The 25,760-nt window shown below is 52.2% G+C and overlaps 1 protein-coding gene across 4 annotated transcripts; it reads left to right on the top strand.

Annotated features, from left to right (window-relative positions):
- The first annotated feature begins 2,846 nt into the window (after positions 1–2,846).
- On the top strand, positions 2,847–25,644 carry APBB1 (amyloid beta precursor protein binding family B member 1). 4 transcript variants are annotated; one of them, XM_024975068.2, is made up of 14 exons: positions 2,847–2,923; positions 10,016–10,747; positions 16,748–16,923; positions 17,022–17,078; positions 17,162–17,247; positions 17,343–17,406; positions 17,828–17,977; positions 18,337–18,464; positions 18,852–18,966; positions 19,109–19,193; positions 19,606–19,689; positions 24,565–24,680; positions 24,805–24,981; positions 25,063–25,644. In XM_024975068.2, exons 2-14 carry the CDS (start codon positions 10,030–10,032, stop codon positions 25,228–25,230), a joined length of 2,124 nt encoding a protein of 707 aa, XP_024830836.1. In that variant the 5' UTR covers positions 2,847–2,923; positions 10,016–10,029; the 3' UTR covers positions 25,231–25,644.
- The last annotated feature ends 116 nt before the right edge of the window (positions 25,645–25,760 follow it).

The following is a 25,760-nucleotide window of genomic DNA, read 5'->3' on the forward strand; positions in this document are numbered from 1 at the left end:
CAAACTGCACTGTATGTACATCTTTTTTTTTTTTTTTTAACAGCTTGGTTACAGCTCATAGTTTTATTCAGTAAACAAAGGATAGTACACCCCCCAGGCGTGAGGGTGGAGATCCCAAAGGAGAGGCCTGTATGTACATCTTAACTACACTTAACTGTATGTTTGCATCTTAACTAATTAGATGCCTTTCCCCATCTTCACCATCTACCTGTGATTATCATCTCTGATTACCTGAAGAGACATCCCTGGATATTACAGCCGTCCTGCTTAATGGGATTGGCAAGACAAGTATTCTGGTGGGCTGTCTGTAAATGGGTGCTATTCCTGGATTCTTTTTTCATTTGCTCAAGCAGAAATCTGGAAGTCATCCTTTCCTTCATTTTACCTTAGCCAATCAATTAATCACTAATTGTTGAGTTCTTTCTCCTGAATATTTATTAAAGCTATGCAATCTTCTCCATCCCTAATCCCACCACTATAGTCATCTCCTAGAACTGCTTTCTAACTGGTCCTCATTCTCCAATTTTGCTCTCTTCCTATCTATTCTCTACTTAGCAGCCACAAGTGATCTTCCAAAATGCAAGGGTGGGACTTCCCTAGCAGTTCAGTGGTTACATCTTTGCTTTCCAATGCAGGGGGTGCAGGTTTGATCCCTGGTTGGGGAGCTAAGATCCCACATGCCTCGCAGCTTATATATATATATATATATATATATACACACACACACACACACATAAAACAGAAGCACTATTGTAACAAATTTAATAAAGACTTTAAAAATGGTCCACATCAAAAAAAATCTTTTAAAAAATTTACCTCTTAAAAAAAGAGGATTGATACTGAAGCTGAAGCTCCAATACTTTTGCCACCTGATGAGAAGAGCTGACTCATTGGAAAAGACCCTGAAGCTGGGAAAGATTGAAGGCAAAAGGAGAAGCAGGCAGCAAATGGATGAGATGGTTAGACAGCATCACCGACTCAATGGACATGAATCTGAGCAAACTCCAGGAGATGGTGAAGGACAGGGAAGCCTGGTGTGCTGCAGTCCACCGGGTTGCAGAAAATTGGACACAACTGAGTGACTGAACAATGACAAAGATGTAAAAAAGAAAAAAAGCAAAGGTGAATGAACTTGTCCCTCCCGTGCCCCAAACCTTTTGATGATTTCCCATTGTCTTTAAATTAAAGTCCAAAATCCTAAGCCTAACAACATGGTTCTCCTTGATTTGGTACCTGTCTACCTTTCCAGCTCACCTTATGCCATTCTTCTACATTATCACACCCATCCTGGCCTTCTTGTACTTCTCCTTTGACTTGGGATCATTTTCTCTTCTCCTGGATGACCTCTTTCTTTCTCACCCTTTCCCCTCACCTAAGTGCCACTTCCTTGTGAAAGTCTTTCCAAATGTCCCCAGGTAAAATTTAGTTCACTCACATAGTATTCTATAGATTTCCTTAGAAACACTCATCACAATTCTAATTATATATTTAGTATCACTTTCCTTTGTTATTCAAGTTTCATGAGGGCAGGGACTGAATCTTGTCTCTTGACAAGTTCCTAGCACCAAGGACAGTGCCTCCCACACTATAATTATTTGTTGAGAGAGAATTATCAAATAAATGAGGACATCTTTCTTCTTCTGAGTAACTCTTACTCATCTTTCAAAGACAAAAGTCATATGTTATACCCTCCAAGTTGGGTGACAGTCAAATCTGATTCATCTTTGGGACCCTAGGACCTAGCCTGAGGCTTGGTACATGGTATATAATAGAAGTTTGTCAAATCATAATAAACTCTTGGTTAGGAGTTGATAATTTCTGAAGTCGAATGATGGGTATATGAGAGTTCATTATACTATTCTGTTATCTTTCTGTGTATATATTTGAAAATCTCCATAACAAAATGTTAAAACATATATTCACCTCAAGTCAAGTGAAAGTGTAGTCAAATATGATCTTGAGACTTCCGGCTTAGGCAAGCAGTAGATGGTGATGCCACTCACTGGGATGGATGAAGTGGGGCTGCATTCAGTCATGTGTGTTTGTGTGTTCTCAGATACATGTACTGGAGAGAATTCTTTTTCACCCCAGTGAAACTTCTTAAAAGGCAAAAAAAAAAAAAAAAAAAAGGGGGTGAGACAATGAGTTTAGATTTAAACATTTTTAGTTTTAGGCACCCCAAAGGGGTGCTCGATCTTTAGTCAAGTTGCTCAATAGTTTGCAGGTACAATAAATTAAACCTCTGCCTTGGAGGAATGAGTCAGGGGAGGGTTTCTGGATGGTGACACTCCCTTTCACTGGCTTTGATGGCCTCTGGGCCACTGACCTGACCAGTGGGGACTACCCCACTATCCAGGGAGTCTGCAGTGTTGAGCTCCACCATTCCTTCCTTCACACTTTTCACCTGCATTCTCCCCTTCTTCTTGCCCTCCTGTGAATTTCTGCCAGGGAGCTATTCGTTCCTCATGTCTGCAAGGCCTTGGTGTCACAGTCTCATGTCCAGCCGCAGGGGTAGGGTGTGAAGAAACATCTGGGTTCCAGTTTGTTTCCCCCACTTACCTATGAGCGCCCACAAGTCGCTTTACCTTTCTGAACCTCAGCATCTTGTCTGCAAACTGAGGATAATCAGAGCAGCGACTTCACAGGGCTGGTGTGAGCACGAATGCGTACAAAGGGTTTAACACACAGCCTGGCACCGTGAAAGCGGTCAATAAATACGAGCTATTATTATCACCAACGTTGTGTCCTCATCGCTTACCACCAGGACGTCAGGGAGTGTTGCCGCGAGAGCCGGGCAGGCGGCCTCCTCCAGCCCCTCCCCACTCGGCCGCGGCCCGGGCACCGCCACCGCGGCTCCCGCTCCAACCTCGGCTGAGCGTCGCCCTGCGGCGGTGCGGGGCCAGGGCCCTGCGGGGCGCGCAGGGTGAGTCCGGGGTCCCCTGGTGGAGGGCGGTGCCGGGCTGGGCGGGGGTCGGCGGATGCTGGGGCAGCCCTCTGGGACCTGGGGACCCACCCGGGCGCAGGGATGGCGGCCGGCGAGGGGGTTGGGGGCGCCGGGCTCCTAGTGGCCGCAGGCTGCCGTAGGGAGGACCCCTCCGCTCGGCCGCCAGGGGCCCAAGATGGCGCCCCTCCCCCACCCCTGCCCCGCGCGCGCCTCCGCCGCTCCGGGCGCGGCCCCGCGGCCCGCGCGCTCCTGGGCGGGGGATGTTGTGATGGAGAAGCTGCGGCCGAGCCCGAGCCCCGCAGCCTGAGCCACCTCCACCACCTGGGCCTGGGGCCTCCCCGCGCAGGTAGGAGCTGCCCCTGACGGGGCCCAACCTGGGCTGTCGGATCCCTGCCCCCTGCGGCCCGCGGATCCTGCAGCCCGAACCCCAGGGCGGCCCGCGTCCCCCAGCCAGGCCCCATCCCTGCGGGCGGCCCTCCCACCGCGTATTCCGACCGCCCTCCTGTCCCCTCCTTCCAACGTCCTACTCTGCTAAGGTCCTCGCGCTGTTGCCTCCCCGACCTTTACCTGCTGCCCCCCCCCCCGGAATGAATAGGGAGCGAGAATAAGGAACGGGGAGCTGGGGGCGGTGGGGGATGGGGGAGGGAAATAAGAGGATGGGGGAGGGGTGGTCAAGGACTGGGAAGGGGACCTGGGGTGAGGTGGGCCGACAGGCCGCATGGATTCCTGCAGGGACCCAGGCCTGAAATCTGTCAAGCCGCATTCTGTTGCCCTCGGCGACCGAGGGGTGTGCCTTGGGGCCGGCTGGCCCCAGCTCAGCCTGGAGGCCTAGCGCTGGCTGGAGCACTCATTAGGAGCAGTTTTCCCATTGTCGATTCAGAGGATATTTCGAATCTATTTTGAACCTGCCTGTATGTTTCTCGCTTTCCTAGCCCCTCGGAGCCCCAGCTGGCTACACGCCTTAAAGCCAGAACCTCCTCCACAGTTTGGTATCTTTATTTCCTCGCTTTCCATTCATTCTTAAAACCACTTCACTCCATCTTCTGTGTCTGGCACCTATGGAAATTGCTCAAGCCAAGGTCACTGGAGACTTCCATGTGGCCAAACCTAATGGACGCTTTTCCTGTATCTCCTTGCCGTTTCTTAGTGTTAGTGGTGTGTGTCGACTCTCCCTGAAACATTTTCCAGGTTTCTCTCCTTCAGCCTTGTCTGCTCCTTCTCAGTCTCATTTGCTGCCTCCTTCCCCTTTCTTTAGTTGCTGATGAGGCTCTTGGTTCTTTCCTAGACTGTCTTCTCTCATTCTGCACTTTCTTCTCATATTTTATTCACTCTCAAGTCTCCAAATTTCAACTCTCAGAAATGGATACTTTCCAGTCAGCTACCCAAGCTGGAATCCTGGGCAACATTCTAGATTAATCTCTGTCTCTCACCCTATATCTTATGTCAGCAAGTTCTGCCACATCCACTACCTATTTTTCAAATTCACTCACTTCACTCCATCTCACCCACTGCTGCCAAACTTAATCTAGGCCACACACACCCTTTTTTCCTTGATTGCTTTGATAACATACCCTCTTGCTTACTTCCCGTTACTACTCTAACATAATTTTTCTTTACTAAAAAAAAAAAAATCTATCCAATCATTTATTTATTCAACAAGTGTGCTTTGAGCACCTAGTATATACCAGGTACTATTAGGCACTGAAGATTAATGATGAGCAAGATACACTATGCCCTTGTTGCCATGGTGCTGACAGTCTAAGGGGAATGTCAGATAAGAATAAAATTACAGATATAATAATTACCATGAAGGGAAAGGTGAATGGTGTCTTGAGAACACACAGGAGCACAAGCTAAACTGTTCTGGAGGGTACGGAGAGAGGACTGAGGAAGGCTGAGAACATGACATTTGAACTAAGCAGTAAAGGATAAGTAGGACTTAAGCTGGGAGGGTAGGGAAAGGGAGTTCTGGGCAGAAGGGGAATCGTGTGTAAATACCTTATGGAAGGAGAGAGCATGATGTCCTCAAGGAATCAAAAGAAGATCAGTGATGCTGGACAGCAAAGTGCCAAATGTGGAAGGAAGGTAGAGGCCAGGCTGAGCTGGACAATTTAGACCATGTTAAGAATTTTGATCATAAAGCCTTTGTCCTTGGTGTGGACTTTTGATAGTAGTAGATGTAGAACATCAAGCAAATTCAGAAATTTTTCTTGGATAAAAGATCGTCAGTTTTGGGGGATAGATTTAATATGGGGAGAGACGGGAAAGGTGGTGTCAAGGACGGAATTCCTACTTCTGGTTTATAGAACAGGTTGGATGGTCATGTTATTCCATGAGCCAGGATCCTGAAAGAGGACCAGTTAGGGTGTGGGAGAGAAACATGAGTGAGTATGTTGGTTTGAGAGGCCCTTCAGACATCCAGCTAGAGATATTGAGTAGAAAGTTGAATGTATCTCTCTAGAGCTCAGATGAAGGTTCTGAAATGGAGGTATACTTTTGGAAATCATCTGTTTGTAGGGAGCAACTGAAGTTATGAGCATGAATGAATACTTGTATTGAATATTGGGTGAGAATGAGAAAACAGCATGAGAATAAGCCATGAGAAACTCTAGCAGAGGAAGATGAGCCAGCAAAGGAGTGTAAGAAACCATCAGACAGTATCGAGAGTGTAGGAAGAAAATCAGGAGATTCAGTGCGTGAAAGCCATGGCTGAAAGCTGGGTGAGAGGCCATGGTGTCAGATGCTGCCGAAAGTACAACCAGGATGAGGACTCCCAAGCGTCTGTTGCAGTAAATGACACTGGGGTCATGTTGACCTTGGAAGGAGCTGTTACTGAGGTGTGTTAGGAGTGAAAGCAGGACTGGAAAGAGTTGAAGCGTGAGATCCAGGTGAGGAAATGGCAACTGTGAGTAAAGACAGCTCTTTCAAGAAGTTCATGGTGTCAGGTCGGGAAAGATTCTGTGCTTAAGTTGGGAGATAGTGGATCTCATTGAGGAGCCATTGACTACATGGAAGAAAAAATGGATCAACAGTGGTTAAAAAAAATTCCTAGAAAGGCATGAAAGGAAGAATTTAAATGACAGGTGAAGCAATTGGTTTTGGAGAAAAGGAGAGAAATGAATAGATGCTGAGTCAGTAAGTTTTTGGGCCTGAGGCTGTTCTCTGGCTGATGGCTCCCATTTCCTCAATGAATTAGGAGTGGGGGAGGGTGGCGTTATCCTCTGAGAGAGAAGGGTGATGAAGGGGTTGGTCCAAGGAGAGCTATGTTCTTGTCTCAGGCAGGTCTTCGCTGATGTATTGGCTAAAGTAAACTTTGGGATCCTCTCAGACATGACTGAAGTGATTTAGCATGCATACATGCGTTGGAGAAGGAAATGGCAACCCACTCCAGTATTCTTGCCTAGAGAATCTCAGGGACAGAGGAGCCTGGTGGGCTGCCGTGTATGGGGTCACACAGAGTCGGACATGACTGAAGCAACTTAGCGGCAGCAGCAGCAGCAGTGCCCTGTTCTTTTCCCATCGTAATACTCAATCATTTATTCAACAAATACAGAGTGCTTAGAGGGTTAGATACTGCCATCATGATGCAGTGTAATGAGCTCTTCAACAACTGTTTCTTGATAGACCTTGAAGTCCATCAAGGAAGAGCCATTTCTTTATTATTCATCTCTGTCTCCCCCATGCCTAACACAGTGCCTGGCATACAGTAAGCAGTCAGGCTAAAAAACCATTGACCTTGAGCAGGATTCATCCCCTACCCCTGTGGTCTCCTGTCAGCCCCTTCAGGCTTAGTGGCCACTCTTAGTTTCTCCCCTGAGGAGCCTGCCTGCTCCCTGCTTTGAGCCAGAATCCAAGTGGCTCCTTCCATCCTTGGAGAGGTCCCAGGTGTGAGTAGTACCAGTAGGAGGGGAGAGGTTGGGTTTTGCCCCCTCTTGAAGATACTGAGCAACGGGTCATTCTTTGACCTTAAGAAATGGAATGAAGGTGACTGCACTTTCTTGGGACAGGCACTCAGCTTCGGCACTCACAGCAGAACACCCGCTTCCCTCCTCCGGTGCTTTCTGCCCCTGTGAGCAGATGGGCAGGGGTGTCCTGAAGTCACCCTGACTCCTCAGTGTTACAGCCTCACAGGGCATGTGCCCTTCTCAGACCACACCTCTAGATGCCAAGGAGATTGGTCCCGAATACTGAGAAACCTAGCTCCACACACTCCTGTTTTAGAGAAGGGCCCGTCATCCCTGTAATGCTCTGAGCGTGGCACAGTCATGGGGTCTTTCATCTCCTGAAACTCAGAGGAACAGCCTTTGAGCAAGGATGTCAGTTTAAGCCAGCCGTCCCCCTTTTTTCCTAGATCTCAGGCCTTGCTTGCCTGGGACCCCATACTACTTCCTTCTCAGGGACCCTTCAGCATTCTCCACCACCCTCCCTGATTCTCCTTCCCCGGCCCACGGGACCACACAAGCCTGTCTCAGTGTGTATTCCCAATTAGTTCTGAGCTACCTAGTTCTTAGTTCCTCTTACCCCTCCATCCTAACCAGGGGCCCCCTCTGCAGACGCACAGCACACTCTCTTTGGTCATGGAGTGTGGAGTAAGACACAGTCTTAGATGTTCCATTGGAATGCGGTGGTGCTGGGCATGGTGAGACGCAGAGGAGGGAATGGGCACGTGAAGAGGGGAGAGGGGACCAAACAGGAAAGACTTACTGCTTAGGAGCTGCAATGGCTAAGCCAGGTTTTGAAACACGATCAGAGGTCCTTACAAAGGGAGACAGGATTCCAAGCCGAGAGATCAGTGTAAACAAAGAGCCAGGGCTAGATGGGTGTGACATGTTCTTGTGGCTGGGGCATAAGCTGAGGAGGAGGCAGGATGGGGAGAGGGTCTGAGGGGTCACAGGGATTGGCTCAAGGAGGCTCTTGGTGATCTGCTAACAAGCGCAGACTTTATCCTAAAGCCAGCAGTGAGCCATCTAATTTTTTGAGCTGGAGAGTGACACAATCTGGTTTCCGTTTTTGGAAGATTACTGTGGTTCTGGGTAGAGGCAGAGCCGTTTATTTTTCTTGTTGGTGCCAGTGGCCACGAGATTTCTCATTGCCCAGGGGAAGCCATACTGAGCAGACCAGCAGTCAGTTACGTGGGAGGCAGACACGTGGACAGGAACCGTTTTTCATTTCTTTCACAGATGCGTGCATGGCATCGTGCTAGGGTCTGAGGAGCTAGAAATGACAGAGAGGTGAGCTATGGCACCCGCCTCGCAAGCGGGGCAGTGCACCTGGGAGATGGCCAAGCCTTGCCCGGCAGCCTAAACACCTCCCTGCAGCCAGTGCTCAGGGTTGAGAGCTCTGCCAAGGAGGCAGAAAGAACTGAGGCCGTGGGTTCGGGGAGACAAAGAGCTCAGGGTGAACAGGGAGCTAGAGAGCGCTCAGGTGAGAAATTGAGGAGAAAGAACTGTGCAGTGAGAATCAGAGAGGAAGGTGTGTGTTGGGGGCAAACAGTGGGGTCAGTTGCCTGTTGGGGGAGGTCAGGTAGGAAGAGAGAACTGAGTCAGGCTGTCAGGGAGGGGAGGAGAGTGTGGTAGGGGCTGTCTAAGGATGCGAGAAAATTGAGTAGTTGGTGAGGGAGAACAAACTGAGGGGGACATCCAGGGAGTGAGCATAGAAGGGGGTCATAGAAGGGGAGAAGCTTCCAGTGGAAGGTCAGGGAGATGGGGAGGGTGGAATGGGGTTCTGAGGGTGGGATCCATCATTAGGGTGATGGGCTGGGAAGCCTGAGAAGGTGATCTACAAAGGGCTTCTGAGGATGCAGGAGGGGGTTCAGGGGGCCAGGAGGGGTGGACTGTCACTGAGGAACAGGTGAGCCCCTCACCAGAAGAGCAAGTGGAGTTTGCTTGGGGCACCGTGAGCAGTGGCTGACACACAGTACGTGACCACTGTGTGTTCTCTGAAACTGGCAGAGGGGATGCTCAGTGGGGCCAGGGGAGATGGGAGGGCAGACCATACATTGATTCAACTAGTATTTATTGAGTTCTTGCTTTGTGTCAGCATTGAGCTAAGCTGTAGGCATACTGCATTGAATAAAAAAAAGGCAAAATCCTCACCACCATGGAACTCAAATTATAGTCACGAGAAGGCAGTCATTAAACCAAGTAAATAATAAATTAGCTTGTTAGATGGTACTGGTGCTGGGGAGAGTTTGGGAACGGCTGGGAGGGGGCATGGGGGCCTACAGTCTTAGGGTATTCAGGGAAGGCCTCCCTGAAAAGGTGACATTTAGGCAAAGACCTGAGGGGCTGGGGGTCCGGATCAAAGGCTCCTGCAGTGACCCAGAAGCACTATAGGTGCTGGCAGAGGAAGTGGTACCCGAGGTGAGATACTTGATAGAAACAGTCATCAAAATGCAGCTTCAACTGGTCAAAGGAGCCATGAATTGGAGCTCAAGACCCTTGTTCTGTGACCTGAGGGCTCAGGACCTTGCCCTTGGGGGCTTGGTCTGCAGTTCATTCTCTCGTCTTCCCGGTCACTCCTACAGGGTGGACTTGGGGGCCAGTTGAGCCCAGTGATTTACGATGAGAGCACCAGAGCCCAGAGAGCTCACAGTGTTGGGGCTGTGGGTAGTGGTGTGGCAGGAGGCAGGGAGCAGGCAGTGTCCAGTGTCTAGAACACAGGAGCTAGCTCCTCACCAGCCGCACTCCTGGTACAGTAAGCCCCAGTTGGATGACTTGGGGGTGGGGATGCACAGAGAGCCATTGTTATGGAGTCTCTGCCATTGGGAGCGAGGGCAAATCAGGGGCTGGCTGTGCTATCCCTGGCAGCTCGGGGCTGGGGGTTGGGGATGGGGTGGACCTGGCCTGGGCCTGGCCACTGCAGGTGGTTGTTGAGTGGGTGTGGTGGTGATGGTGGACAGAGCGGAGCCCAGTTACTCTCCTGGGACAACAGCTCACAGGACACAGTGGTATGTGCTGGCCTACTGAGTGCAGGGAGGTGAGGAGGTGCAGGGCACAGGCCTGGGGCTGAAGCAGGGGTGTTGCTATGCTGACCTGGAGGCTCAGCATGGTCTCCTCTCCCCGCTTGCAGGATTTGCTGAGGCCATGTCTGTTCCATCATCCCTGAGCCAGTCGGCCATTAATGCCAACAGCCACGGAGGCCCCGCATTGAGCCTGCCCCTGCCCCTGCACGCTGCCCACAACCAGCTGCTCAACGCCAAGCTGCAGGCCACGGCCGTGGGACCCAAGGATCTGCGCAGCGCCATGGGGGAGGGTGGTGGGCCTGAGCCAGGCCCTGCCAACGCCAAATGGCTAAAGGAGGGCCAGAACCAACTCCGGCGGGCCGCCACAGCCCACCGCGACCAGAACCGCAATGTGACCTTGACCCTGGCTGAGGAGGCCAGCCAGGAACCCGAGATGGCACCCCTGGGCCCCAAAGGCCTGATGCACCTGTACTCTGAGCTGGAGCTCTCCGCCCACAATGCGGCCAACAGAGGGCCGCGAGGACCTGGCCTGATCATCAGCACCCAAGAGCAGGGCCCGGATGAGGGAGAGGAGAAGGCGGCGGGGGAGGCCGAGGAGGATGATGAGGAAGAGGAGGAGGAAGAGGAGGAGGACTTATCTTCTCCCCCAGGGCTGCCGGAGCCCCTGGAGAGCACGGAGGTGCCCCCTGGGCCCCAGGCCCTGGCAGACGGCCCCCGAGAGCACAGCAAGAGCGCCAGCCTCCTGTTTGGCATGCGGAACAGCGCAGCCAGCGACGAGGACTCGAGCTGGGCCACCTTATCCCAGGGCAGCCCCTCTTATGGCTCCCCGGAGGACACAGGTACCTTGTGAAGCTTGATGTGGGGAACGTGGGAGGGAGAGAGGGCAGAAGGTGGGTCCCTCCGTACAGAGGCCGGTGTCCGCCTGGGCGGGGGTCACCAAGCCCATGTCCTCAGTCCTCAGCAGGCCATGCCCTGTTTTTCTGGAAAGAAATGTCCCTACATACTGAGAGTGCTTGAACAAGTGGATAGACCTTTCCATCACACACCCCTGATGGATGATGGACTGGTCTGTTTATGAGGCACTTACCAAGTACTGGCTTTCTGCTCAGTATTATGGTATTAAATCTGCACACCAATGGGAGGTAGACATCATTAGTATGCCCATAGTACAGGGGACAAAAAATGGGCCTGGAGAGATTTAGTCCTCTCCCAAGGTCACCCATGGGCTTCCCTGGTGGTTCAGACGGTAAAGAATCCTCCTGCAAAGCGGGAGACCTGGGTTCCATCCCTGGGTTGGGAAGATTCCCTGGAGAAGGGAATGGCTACCCACTCCAGTATTCTGGCCTGGAGAATTCCATAGACAGAGGAGCCTGGCAGGCTGCAGTCCATGAGTCGCAAAGCGACGGACACGACTGAGCGACTTCCACTTTCAAGGTCACCCACAGTCTGAGATCACAGTAGAACTGGGATCGAAACCAGGTCCAAGTGCAAACCCGAGCTCTGGGCCCTTACACTGTCACTGATGCATATGGCCGGACAAACCCAGGTGCCCTCTAGGCAGTTTTGAACAGGCAGCAGCTCCTCACAGAGGTCCATTGGGAAGGATTGGAGTGTTATGTACAGAGCACCACGCTGGATGTTGCAAAAGTAATGTTTTGTTAGGAAGAGGATATTGACTAAAAGGAAACAAAGGAAGAATAAGAGACTGCTTTGTTGGGATGAGGGGATAGATATTAGGACTCCAAGGATTGATCCTTCAATGGGTCCCATTTAAAGAAGTTGAGTCTCTGCATTTGCTAGTGTCACATGGAGATGCAGATAGAGCTGAGGAGCAAACGGCAGAGATAATGGGCTGCAGCCGCAAGCCTGTGCTGGATGGTAGTGTGAGCAAAGACTCTTCCCACTCTAGGCAGCAGGCACCTTACCCAGAACCAGCCTGGGGAACCTTGGCAGAGAACAGGCAGTTCAGATGAGTGAAGGGCAGCATGCCATCTCCTTTCAAAAAACTTACTATGGACATTTTCAGACATATACGAAAATAACAGAATAATGAACCTGACTTACCCATGACCTAGTTTCAACAATTATCCACACACGGCTAACCTTGTTGCATCCATACCTCCACCTACTACTCCTGGGCCCCAGCCTAGGCTATTTTGAAGCAAATACATCTGTAAATGTTCACTCATGCATTTCTTTTTTTTTTTTTTTAATCTTGATTGATTGATTTTTGGCTGCGCTTGGTCTTAGCTGTTGCGGTGAGCTTTCTCTAGTTGAGACAAGTGGGGGCTACTCTCTTGTTATGGTGCTCCATCTTTTCATTGCTGTGGCTCTTTTGTTATGGAGCACGGGCTGTAGAATGCTCAGGCTTTAGTAGTTGTGGCACATGGGCCTCGTTGCCCTGTGGTATGTGGAATCTTCTCAGACCAGGGATAGAATCCGTGTCCCCTGCATTGGCTGGTGGATTCTTAACCACTGGGCCACTAGAGAAGTCTCCCAACTCGTGCATGTCTAAAATATAAAACACTTTTTAAAAGTCCAGGGACTTCTCTGGTGGTGCAGTGGTTAAGACTCTGTGTTTCCATTGCAGGGGGCACAGTTTCCATCCCTAGTTGGGAACTAAGATCCTACATGCATGCTCCTGCCTGCCCCCCACCCCCACCAAAAAAAAATCCGAACTACTAAAATCATGTCCACAGAAATTTAACAGTACTTCCTCAATATCACTGAATATCTAGTCAGTGTTGACATTTCCCAGTTGTCTAATGAATGTGCTCCCTGCCCTTCTAAAATTTGATTCATCTCATCAGTATCCAAATAGGAACTGACCTTTTGATGGTTGGTATATCTCAAGGGTTCTTTTGATCTATACCTTATCCCTCCATCTCTATTTTGCTCAAAATTTTGTTGTTGTTTTAATTGAAGCCACTGTGTTGTCTGCCCTGGGTTTTCCATGTTCTGGATTTGAATAAGTTCTACTTCCCCCGAATTTCCCGTAAATTGGCAGTGAGTTCTAGAGCCTTCATCAAATTCAGAGTTTTTGTTTTTGTTCGCATTTTGTTTAAAAGGAGACTTCACAGGTGGTATTGAGTACTTCTACCAAAGACAAAATCTAATTGCCTGTCTTTAGAGGGATGTTAGCAACTGTCAGTGATCACTGCCCAGATCCCCTTTATAGGGAACTGCTGCTACTCCACTCCAACTGGTTACTCATAGGGTTAGGTGTGGGGAAATGTCTTAGTGGAGCCAGTTCTTCAAGGGAAACTAAAACTAGATGTCGACGTGAAACATCCCAATTTCTAAATGTTAGCAACCAAGTCTGTTTTTTAAAAAAGTACCACACAGGCCAAACAAAATCTATCTGAGGCTTACACCGGTCTGCAGGCGGCTTATTTGCACCCTCTGCCTCAGGGGGTGTCAATCAGGGGCCAAACAATGGAGAGCCTGGATGCTCTGGGGTCCCTGGATGGTCACTATGGTGGTCACTCCTATGAGCCTTCTGAGAGTGGGAGGACGGAACTGCTCAAGAGCTGGGAAGAGTGTGCCGGTTGCGGACAGTGACCTCAGCAAGGGAGCTGGTGTGGTGAGAGGATGGGCAAGGATCAAGGTCTGCTGGAGGCAGTGGACATTGAGAATCTCAGAATAGGCTGCATCACTGCCTACTCTCTTATGACTATTGCTATGACCAGGAAGACCACAGAGGAGGTCTGGTCTCCTGTAGGAACGTGGTAGAATTGAGCAAACATTATTTTCTCCTTCCCACCCTAGGATCTCCACAAGGTTGTTAATTGAATGTGGAAGTATATGAGTGAATGAATGGATGGATGGATGAATGATGAGCGAATGATAAATGAATGAACTTTCCTACCTGTGTTGGGTTCATACTCAGTGCCAGGTCCTGTCCTAAATGCTGAGAATACATACTACAAGTGACAGATATTCCTGCCCTTATAGCACTCAGTCTAGTATTTTGACAGAAGCAAACAGGTAGTTTGAGCCCTGGGGTTGGGGAGGTGCAGGAAGAGCATGGTAACAGAACCAGGGGTGGGTCAGTTTGGAGAAGGGACCTTTACACTGATGTCCAGTAGGTGGTGCCAGGTGATGTTTGAGGGAATGGAGGCTGGGATCAGAGAGGATATGGGGCATGTCCCAGGCAGGGAGAGAGACCAGGGGTGAGGGGAGTGGTCAGAGGTAAGGCTGAGAGGCAGGTGAGTAGGGGCTCCTAAGGTCCTACAAACCCGGTGGAGGTATTGGGTTCTGTCCTGGGGGCAAAGATAAAACAATTAGAGTATGCAACTGGAGAGAAGGTTGTTAGCATTTTGGAACAGTCATTTGGGCTGTAGCATGCAGCTCAGATTAGAAAGGGCTAAATAGGAAGAGGGAGACCAACTTGGGAGGCTGTTGCAGTGACCTAGCTGGACTTGGGGAGTGAGTAGGGCTGGGGAAAGAGAGAGAGCAGGTGACTACATCCGGCTTAGCCAAGGAGGCCTGTGTGGATGAGTGAATGATACATGAACCTTTGAGTGCGTGGGGGGAGCGCCTGAATGAATTGGTGCAGGAGTGAAAGTGTGCATTTCTAAATAAATGTATGCTTGTGGAAGCAAGGGCCGGGGTGGGGCTGTGCTCGGAGGAGATGTGCCAAGCTCCAGAAGGGCCTCCCAGATGGTCCGGGGGGAGAGCGGCCCCTCCAGGACAGATCGGAAGGATGAAGCTCTTTGAGGCAGGAAGGTGCCGACTGACAGGGATGGCAGATGGATTGGTGTGTGTGACTCAGTCAGGAGAGGTGACCTGGTCCTCAGATTCAGGGGCATATGACCCTTCAGGAAGAAGGGTGTGGCTCTGGGGGACACAGCTGTCCTAGGTGCAGTGTTCCTGGAAGGTTTGGCGGGAAAGCCCTGAAGACGGTGGACGGTTCCCAGGGAAACACGGGCATTCTAATTCCCTGGGGCCTGAGGGGAGAGGAGGCTGGGGGGAGGGAGGCAGTAACGGGTACCTGGAGGCTGGATGGGCAAGAAGAGCCCCTCCTCTCTGAGGCCACTTCATTGGAAGCCGAGGGTGGTGAGGCACCTTGCCAAAGTGACTCTCGCATCAGGCACACAGTCACCTTGGTGTAGCCACGCCCACTTCCAGCCCTCCTCGCCTGGTTGCCCAGCAGCCTGGGTCTGGGGACTGACTGCCTGTCCCTCAGTGCTGCCTCTTGGACCAGTCAGGATTCCTGGTTTCCCTGGTAACGGGAAGCACGTCAGCAGTCTGGGCGCTCCCAGCCGGTCCTGGTGCTGCGGTTACCGAGGAGACGCTGCAGCCTAGCTGGGCCCTGGCAGGTGAGGGGGTTTGGTGCTGGGAAGCCCCAAGCCCAGCCTCAAGCTTGCTGGGGCCCAGCCCCTGAAGCCCACTCTTCGCTTGAACTGCTTGGCAGATTCTGGGCAGGGGCGGGATCCCTGGGAGCCTGGAAGCCACACCCTGTTTGCAGGGAGAGCTCTAGGCTTTGCAGGGCCCCAGGTGGCTGGGGTGTTCCCACGAGGCTGAGCCTCCTGTCGTCCCTAAGGCTGGGCTTGACTGTGGCACTGAGGTGATCGCTGCGGGTGGTGGGATGGAGATTCAGGATTGGGGGAGGGGATCTAGGATCAGAAAGAAGAGATGTGAACAGGGAAGGCTGGGGTCTCACGAGCTGCACCCTCCATCCCCACTCCAAGGGGGTTCCCTTCCCTTGTGGTCCTGGCCCCTCCCTGGTGAGCCCCAGGTGGGGGAGGATCCTGCCTGGCAGGCGCTCTGCCCTGGTGATAAGTGGGCGGGATGAGCTTCTCTCTGCAGCCCAGCACCAGGCTGTGAGCCCAGCTGGCCGGGCTGGAGGGGCTGTGAGGAGGCAGGGTGGAGCAGGAGGGGCTGGGAAGGAGCGCCATGTTCTCCCAGGACTTTTTCCTGGCCATCCTCCTGCAGGATAGTAGCCCAGGTGAGGGGCGGCATGCGCCTGGGCACCATGTGGGGTGGGGTGGCAGGGAGCATGGGCGTGGTGGAGGTGTGAGCTGGGCTGCGGGGCTGGAATGGTGTGGCTCTGCTCAGAGAGGGGAGGGTATGTCACAGGTGTGTGGTGTGCGCGTGTGCATGAAATGTCTGCACGTGTGTGTGGTAAGGGTCAAGGTGTGTCTGTGGTATTTGCACACATGTGGCAGAGGTTGACATATGTTGCGTGTCTGTGCATTCACTGTGGGTGTGGTACCCACACATGTGTTGGGGGGCATTATGGATGTAGTCTGCACATGTGTGTGGCAGGGGCTACAATATACATCTGTGTGTGCACACACCTTTGTGGATGGTGGCTGCATTAGTGAATGGGTGGAGTTGGTGTGCGCGTGTTTGTCCCTGCACATGTGTGTGCACCTGAATGCAATACCTGCCATCTGTGTAGGTGTCTCCTGTGTGTGCACACCCTTGTGTTTGTGGGGGCTACACAGGTGTGTAGTAGGGCTTGTATATGTTGTGTGTCTGTGTGCATGTGTGTGTACAGGGTAAGTGTGTCCACTGGAGATACGGATATGTATGACAGGTCATTTGGGGTCACTCAACCTCCTTGCCTTCTCTCTGCCTCCCTCCTTCCCTCTGTGTGGCCACATTAGCCAGGATCAGGGCCCAGGAGGAGACCTGAGTCACGTTCCCTGCTGGTGACTCCCATGCTGTGACTCCAGACTTCAGGCTCTAGGCGGAAGCAGGAATCTTAAGTTGGAGCCCTTCCCCCACCCCTTCTCCACCACTGGGTCTCAGGAGGGGACTGGGCATAGCACCCACGATTCTCTTGTTAGGTAGGCAGACCCTTACCAAGACCACCCCCCCCAACCCGGCAGATTCCTTTTGGAACCCCAACGCCTTCGAGACGGATTCCGACCTGCCGGCTGGATGGATGAGGGTCCAGGACACCTCAGGGACCTACTACTGGCACATCCCCACGGGGACCACTCAGTGGGAGCCCCCGGGCCGGGCCTCACCATCACAGGGGAGCAGCCCCCGAGAGGAGTCCCAGGTGAAGCTCACAGGCCTGAGAGTTCTGACCTGGGGTGGAGGGGGTTGCTGCTGGAGCAAGATAAGCCAGCCACTCCTTGCTCCCATTCATGCTTCTAGCTCACCTGGACCGGCTTCACTCACGGAGAACGCTTTGAGGATGGAGAATTTTGGAAGGTGAGTGAGGGGACCTCCTTCACTATGGGGGAGCTGGAGACGGGGCATCATTTGGGTCCTGATTTCTCTCTCCCCTTGCTCAGGACGAGCCCAGTGAGGAGGCCCCAATGGATTTGGGGCTGAAGGACCCCGAGGAGGGGATGTTGCCTTTCCCAGCTCAGAGCCTCAGGTGAGTGGGCTGGCAGTAGGATGGGTCTGTCTGGAAGGGGCCTTGGGACAGCTCCCTCTTCAGGGGCCTGTACCAAGTGTTACATCTGCCTCCAGCCCGGAGCCATTGCCCCAAGAGGAGGAGAAGCTGCCCCCACGGAATGCCAACCCAGGGATCAAGGTGTGTTCAAGGCAATGCCTGTGCCCAAGTTGGGCCCCCGTGAACAGGCGCACCCTCGGGTCAGGTTCTGGGGTCTCTCTGGTCTCAGTACAGCTCCGCAGGTCCTCAGCTCTTGCACTCTCAGCACAGACCCTTGTGTCTGAGCGGGAGGCACTTCAGTTTATAACTCAGGCAGCCCTGTGTCTTGGCAGGGGGTCCTTCCTGGCTGGGCTCAGGTGCTTCCTGCCCAGGGGTCTCCTCTGAGACCATCAGCCCTCCTGCAACTCTGTCCTGTTTGTGGAGCCTCTTATGTCCTCCCACCCGCCGTGCTCTGAGTCGGGAACTCCTCTGGTCTCAGCAGAGTGCCCTGTGTCCTGGCTGGGGGCTCTTCTGGGTTTAGACCAGACCCTCTATCTCCTACCCCCTCTTTTGTGTCTGGCAGTGTTTCGCCGTTCGCTCCCTAGGCTGGGTGGAGATGACCGAGGAGGAGCTGGCCCCTGGCCGCAGCAGCGTGGCAGTCAACAATTGCATCCGTCAGCTCTCCTACCACAAAAACAATCTGCACGACCCCATGTCTGGGGGCTGGGGCGAGGTGAGCTGGCAGGGTGGCAGGGTGGCGGTGAAGTGCAGAAACTGGGAGAGCTGGGAGAACCAAGCTGCCCCTCTGCCAGGGCTGGGGAGGCGGGTGCAGACCCACCAGGCAAGTCTGCGAGATGAAAGTGTGACTCCTGATCGGGAGATGGTTGCCTAACAGTGATGGCGTTGATAAAAGGAGTCACGTCAGAGATGAAAGGTGTGAGCTTTGTTAGAGTTGAAGCCTGCAGGGTGGCTGGTCCCACACCAAAGAAAGGGCCCTAGAGGAGTGGCTCACCTCCCTCGAGCTGGAAGTGGCAAAGATCAGCCACCTTCCCGGCTGGGGCACCGCTGAGCATCTGCTTCCTGGGCCTGCAGGGAAAGGACCTGCTGCTGCAGCTGGAGGATGAGACGCTGAAGCTGGTGGAGCCACACAGTCAGGCCCTGCTGCACACCCAGCCCATCGTCAGCATCCGCGTGTGGGGCGTCGGGCGGGACAGCGGAAGGTGGGAGCAAGGCCGGGGCTCCGGGGTGGGGGCTCAGCCAGCAGTCAGAGCGAGGCCCTCCTCCCTAACTCTGTTGTTTGCCTCTCTTGTGCTGCCGGACCCAGAGAGAGGTACTATGCCTAATTTACCCTGACCATTCCTCTCCCCACCCCTGGACCAGATGCAGCAAAGTGCCCAAGTCCTCTAGTCTGCCCCGCCCCTCCCTGCGCGCTGTGCTCGCCCATCCTCCCAGACCTCGGCATGCTTGCCTGTCTACCCTCTGGCCAGAAGGCAGTGCCCACAGGACAGCGACCCGAGGGCAGACGGATGGGGAGGGCGTGGGTGGGCGGGAGTGAGGGTCCGCACTGGAAGGCACTGGGAGACACTGAGGCGCCCCTCCCCCAACAGGGACTTTGCCTACGTAGCTCGCGATAAGCTGACCCAGATGCTCAAGTGCCACGTGTTTCGCTGTGAGGCACCTGCCAAGAACATCGCCACCAGCCTGCATGAGATCTGCTCTAAGGCACGGCCCCCTTCGCACCCTGGAGTAGCTGCCACCTTTGCTCTACAAGGACGTGGGTGGGGTCTTTGAGTGGGGGGCGCTCCAGGGCGATGAAGCCCTGACGGACTCGCCCTGCCTCTTCCTTCTTCCCCTCCTTTCTCAGATCATGGCCGAAAGGCGTAATGCCCGCTGCTTGGTAAACGGACTCTCCCTGGACCACTCTAAACTTGTGGACGTCCCTTTCCAAGGTCAGTGTCACAACCCTGCCAGGTCTGTCTGTTTTGTTGGCAAAGTTGGGGGGACCCAAGAAGAGGCACGAGTTCCTAGGCAGAGTGATAGTAAAATGGAGACTCAGCACTTAACCTGGTAGTCCAGTGGTTAAGACTTCATACTTATAATGGTGGGGGGGGGGGTGTGGTGTGAGTTAGATCCCTGGTCAGGGAACTAAGATTCTGCAAGCCATGCGGAGTGGCCAAAAAAAATAAAAATGGAGATTCAATTCCTGGGGTCAGATTAGTGGAGGGACTTTGGTTAAGGAGAGGCAGGGGAGGGGTGGAGGTAGGGCCTTGGCTGAGTCAGTGTTCAGCTTATGCCCTGGTGGTGGGGACTGGGAGAAGCAAGATCTGTCCCTGTGATTGATCCTTTTCTTTCCTCCTGCAGTGGAATTCCCAGCACCTAAGAATGAATTGGTGCAAAAGTTCCAAGTCTATTACCTGGGGAATGTGCCTGTTGCTAAACCTGTTGGTATGTGTGTCCTTTTCCACCCAGGCACCACCACCTTGATCTCAAAGCCCTTCCCCCACCCTCTACCTCCCAGTACCTCTTTTACCAGACCTTCCTCTTGCTTGATGTCACCCTGCTCTTCAGAGTGCATCCCACCTTCTGTACCTCTGTCCCAGCTTCACTCTGGGTCCTAGCTTCCCTGAGTGTGAACCAGGCATATAGGGAGACCCATTCTTGAAAAGCTTTGGTTAGGTTGGGAGGTAGGTCTTCGATGACTAAAACGCTGGAGCAGCCAGGAGCTGTGTTTGGTATTACAGCACCAACTATGGACTGTGATCATCTAGAAAGGGAGCAGTGAGCATATTTGTCAATATGCTTTGTGTTGGTAAAGTACTTCCTTACATGTCATTTAATTCTTGAGGATCCTGTGAATTTTGGATTATGATGATACCCATTTTATAGTTAAGGAAACTGAGAGTAGAGACTATTAGGTTCCCTCTGATATTTCTAATACTTTCACAGTACCTGTTATTGTTCATTCACTTAGCAAATAACTATGAGGCCTACCATGTACCAGGTCCTGAGAGAACAATGGCCACAGCCCTGCTTTCATGGAGGTTATAGGAAATTACGGTAGAAAAAAAGAGGATTAAATCAAACAATCACACAAATAAATGTGCAATTACAATTTGAGTCATTTTACTGAAAGAAAGTAGCAAGATACATGGAACTATGTAACAGAGGAGCTTCACTTAGTCTAGGAAGTCAGAAAAGATTTGAGAAAGTGACATTTGAATTGAGATCAAAAAATAAATAGGATCTAATGTGCCCAAATGGGATGGAGACAGAAATAAAGTGGGGAAAGATCACTCCAGGCAGAGTGAAGATTGGGTGTGAGGACCCATCATGAAAGACACTTTAGTATTTCAAAGGGATTGAGAAAAGCAGTGCCAGATGAGGCTAGGAGCTCGGCAGTGGTCATAACCTGCGGAACCTCATAGGCCATATTTATGATTTGTTCTTCATCCTAAAGTGTTAAGAAGCTATCAGAGAGTTTTCTGGAGCACACTTGTCATAATCATTTTAATTTTGTGAGAACTTCCCTGGTAGCTCAGCTGGTAAAGAACTCTCCAGCCAAGGTGGGAGATGCAAGAGATGTGGGTTTGATCCCTGGGTCGGGAAGATCCCCTGGAGAAGGAAATGGCAACCCACTCCGGTATTCTTGCCTGGAAAATTCCATGGATTGAGGAGCCTGGTGGCTAAAGTCCTTGGGGTCACAGAGTTGGATACGACTAAGCACACATGCACGCACCTTGGCGATACCATGGAGAAGGGTGTTCAGCAGGTGGAGGTGGCCGTGGAGACCTCCGGAGGACCTTGCAGTAGCTGTGGTTGGTAATAAGAGTATCTTGCACTGTACTGGGGCTGAAGAGGAGTGTGTGGATTCAAGAGGTTATTGGATGATTAAAGTCAACATGCCTTGGTGGGATGTGGGGTGAGGGACAGAGGCCTTAAGGTTGACCCCTGGCTTCCTGGCTTTTGGCACTAACTGGATAGTGGTGCCATTCTCTAAAGGTACTGGAAGAGGCCAGTTTTGGTTTGGAGATTTGAGTTCAATTTTAGGCATGCTCAGTTTGGTGTGTCTTTGGGAAGGTGAGTAGCAAACTCAAATTGGCAGCTGGATTCACAGAGGAGAGGACTGGGCTAGAGATACAAATGTGGGCATTGTTGGGTTAGAGAGGTAATCAAAGCCATGAGTCTGAAGAAGATTGACCCTGGAACGTGGGTAGCCACTGTGAGAAGGGATATCAGGCTAGGCCTGGCTGTGAGCCCCTCCAACATTTAATGGACAGTGGAGGAGCAGGTGTGAAGTCAGAGGAAAAGAGACTTCAAGAAATGGTCAGGTGTCACACCAAAAGACACCTGGGAAGAACTCAACAGTATTTGGGAATGGATAAACAAATACACAAACGAAAGAACGCTTAGGTGAGAGCCCAAGAGATGGTGGACTGAGGACTCTAACCCTGGTCATCTTCAGTTCTCTGTTCTTCCCCTTATACCATGCTGACTAATGATCAGCACCATTACATTCAGTGAGGGAACCCTTCTTAGGGTGGGGATTGAGCTGGGGTTGAAGGAAGGCCTGGATTTGCAGAGAGTAGACTTAATTCAGAGGCACTGCCACAGCTGTGCAGCTGGAGGTGAGAAGATCCTTGTGGGAGAGCAGGAAGAACTCATGACTCCGCCCTCCCCTTTGTGCTGTTTCCTCCTCCCTTTCACCCTCAAGTTCATGACTCTTCCAGTTATTTCATCACTCCCCTATCTACCTGCCATTCACTTAGCTTCTCAGTACAATAAAGGAACTATCTACAGCCCTTGATGGATCCTCTGCGGTCCATCAGCTTAGAAGGTCTGCTCTGTTGAAGCCAAGAGTTTCACACGGTAGTCCCTAAACTCACTTTATCATGTTTTATTTATGCTCTGTTTTTAACCTGCTCAAGTTTAACATTGGCCCCTCCTGAAGCTGCAATATTCACTCATTAATCATCTATCGATCAACAAATGACTACCCAGTGCCTGATTTGTGCCAGGCACTGGTCTAGGTTCTTGGTATATGTTAATGAACACAGCTGCCTTTAAACCAAGATTCCTGCCTTTAAGTAGCTGACATTCTATTCAGAATAGACAGGCAATAAGTAAATTATATAGTATGTTGGAAGGCTACAGTTGAGACCTGAAGCGATGAGCCTACTCATTAGAAAAGACCCTGATGCTGGGAAAGATTGAGGGCAGCAGGAGAAGGAGGCAACAGAGGATGAGATGGTCGGATGGCATCACCAACTCAGCGGACATCAGTTTGAGCAAACTCCGGGAGATTGTGAGGGACTTGGTGACTGAACGAGGCTAAGGGGGGTTGGGAGTTTGGGGCTGGCATCAGGGTGTAGGTTTCAGTCCTGAGCTGTTATCAAATATGACAGACTCTTTCCAGGTCACCTAGTTCCACTGTTGTCCCCGCCTCCATGCTGATCCTCCCCACTCTGGAGCCAGGTGCCACCCCCACAGCTCCATCTGCTTATTAGGCAGTCTGATGTCTGGTCTCCACATGACTGGCATCAGTGTCATTTCACATCTGAGCCCTCTGCGGGCTGCCCTCACCCACCCACTCCTTTCTGTGTCATCACCCTTCTGTAGCTTCGGGTTGCTGGGTTATTATACCAGTTTGGGTACATTTGCCCATTTGCCTTTCTCAGACATCTGGAATTCCTTCAGTCAGTAGCCTTGTGCTAGGACTGGGCACACAGACAGTGAAACTTGATTTCTGTCCTTGAGATGGCCATAGCCTAGTGTGAAGAAGTTCCTAGCAGTTACAAGATGTGCCGAGAGTTGTCTCAGCAGCACCCTGTCTGCCTGTGGCAGGAAAGGCTTCCCAGACAGGAGGGCCTAGGTGAACGCTGATGCCTGAGAACTGGGAGTTTCGCAGACAGTCAAGAGAGGAGGAGCCCTCTGGAGGGAGGCTTTCCCTCAGTTACAATCTGCCCCTGGAGGGCATCCTCTTCTTTTACTTTGTATTTCCCATCTGCCTAGCTGGGCATTTGCCAAGATTAGATGTTGATAATGCTACATAAATCATTTGAAGTTCAGGGAGCAGTAAAATATGGAGCTTGACAGGTCAGATGAGGCCAGTTTTTGGAGGACTTCATGCTTAGGAGAGAAGTTTGGCTTTGATCCAGTCAGAGGTATGATGAGCAAGGCCAAGGTGAGGGAGGACTTTGGGGGAAGACGTGTTCTCTGCCCTCAGAGGGCCCACGTGTTTGGTTCCTAGTGGGAGCCCAGAGGCACTGACAGGGGCAAGCGGGCCTGGGGGCGGACCAGTGTGTGCTTTTCATGGACATCGGTCACTCTAATGTCTCCACTACAACCACACACAGATGACACAGCCAGCTCATGAGGAGTGCAGGGAGCAGAACCTATGCCCCATGCCCTGTGCTGCTGCCCTGGTTCTCTGCTGAGTACCAGTGGCAGTGGGATGCATGGGTGGAAATATTATGGGTGGAAGTGTTTAAGGGCAGTTAACATTAGGAGCTAATGGAAACATTGTTACAAGGGCAAGTTGATCCATCTAAAAGCCAGGAACCTTGGATTCCCTGGCTTTTGCATAAATCATAGAAATTACTGAGTGCAGTAAGATTTTGACAACCCCTCTGGTTCTGAGACTAGGACTATAGACAAGGGGCAGGGGAAAGGCCTGGCTAAGAACCCAGGCTCTGGAATCAGACTGCCTGTCTTCAGATCCTCATTTCTCAGTTGTGACCTAAGGTCAATTACCTGATTTCTCAATATAAGCTTCAGTTTCCTTACCTGTAAAATGGTGATAAAGGGATCTATTGTGAGATTGTGTATGATAGTGCACTATAATGTCATAACATGGTGTGACACATGAGACAACATTGCTCAAATGCAAATCTTAAAAAAAAAAAAAAAAGCCAAAAGCAAAGCTTGCATCTTGGGGTCTTAAGGACTGGCGAGAACTGGCCTATAAGGGCTGATTTAGGAGTTGTATGAAGCACTGCAGTGTGTGAATGTGGAGAGCAAGGTATGGGGAGGATAGAGCTTTGGGGGTCAGTCTGCTCAGAAGGCTGGAGGAAGACACATAGTCAGTGAAGCAAAGCAAGCTTAGGATTCAAGATGGAAGAGACTAGAAAAGTGCCAGGTCATTGAAACCAAGGAGGAGTGCACCAAAGAAGGGTATCTATGCTAGTCCAGGGCTGTGGGCAGGTGAAGTAGGGATGGGACAGAGACCCCAGCTTGACTGGGCAGAGCCGGACAGTCTAGTGTAGAGCTGGGGTGTCCTCTGCCCACCGCCAGCACTGCCGCGTTCATGTCCTTATCTTTCAGGGGTAGACGTGATAAATGGGGCCCTGGAATCCGTCCTGTCCTCCAGTAGCCGTGAGCAGTGGACCCCAAGTCACGTCAGCGTGGCCCCTGCCACTCTCACCATCTTGCACCAGCAGGTAAAGGCCTGGGTGGAGAAGGTATGGCAGGGCCCTGCCGTGGAGGGGAAGACTGGGAATGAGGGGAAGGGCCTCCAGGAAGAGGGACTGGCCATCCCTTTCCAACTGGTGCCCCTCCCCGCAGACAGAGGCAGTGCTGGGGGAGTGCCGGGTGCGCTTCCTGTCCTTTCTGGCCGTGGGCAGAGATGTCCACACGTTTGCATTCATCATGGCTGCCGGCCCAGCCTCCTTCTGCTGCCACATGTTCTGGTGCGAGCCCAATGCTGCCAGCCTCTCGGAGGCCGTGCAGGCGGCGTGCATGGTAAGTGGGGAGGGTGGTGGAGCGGTGGCACCCGCCCACTTGGGGCAGGCTGCGGCGTGACTGTGCCTCCTGCCTCTGCAGCTCCGCTACCAGAAGTGTCTGGATGCCCGCTCCCAGGCCTCCACCTCCTGCCTCCCGGCGCCCCCAGCCGAGTCTGTTGCCCGGCGTGTGGGGTGGACCGTCCGCCGGGGCGTTCAGTCGCTGTGGGGCTCCCTCAAGCCTAAACGGCTAGGGTCCCACACCCCCTGAAGCCGTCCATGCTCCCTCCACCTGCTTGCGTTGGGCCCCAGGGAACTCAAGGGTGCGGGGTGGGGAGGGGTCCTGCAGGCTATTATTAGACTTCAGGTCCACCCCCCCGCCCCAGAGTTGCCCTCCCCAGTAGCTGGGGTTCCTCACCTGGGGGCTGGGAAGGGAGATCTAATTCTGCAAGTGACAATATTGGATTGAGAGAAGAGGAGCAGAAAGAGGAAGCAAGGCCAGCCCCAGCTCTCCATCCCCACGTTTCAGGTGGAGCAGGAGGAACTGGTCGAGGCCAGGCCCCATCTTCATAGGATCCTGCTGGGGCAGAAGGGGGCGGGGACTGGTCCAGGCATGGGTCCTCTCCCCTCTGCTCTGTGGGCACCTCTGCTGTACTGATATCACTAATAAAGTCTGCCCTGCTGAGCTATGTGCTTTCCTGTGCCTGCAACACACCATCACTCCAAGAACCCTCCTCCTTCCGTTAGGATCTTGTTCCTGGGGCCCCCTTGCCCTCCCTGCCTCAAAAAAGCAGATTGGGA

The sequence above is a fragment of the Bos taurus genome, chromosome 15 (assembly GCF_002263795.3).
Source record: "Bos taurus isolate L1 Dominette 01449 registration number 42190680 breed Hereford chromosome 15, ARS-UCD2.0, whole genome shotgun sequence".
Classification (NCBI taxonomy): Eukaryota; Metazoa; Chordata; class Mammalia; order Artiodactyla; family Bovidae; genus Bos; species Bos taurus.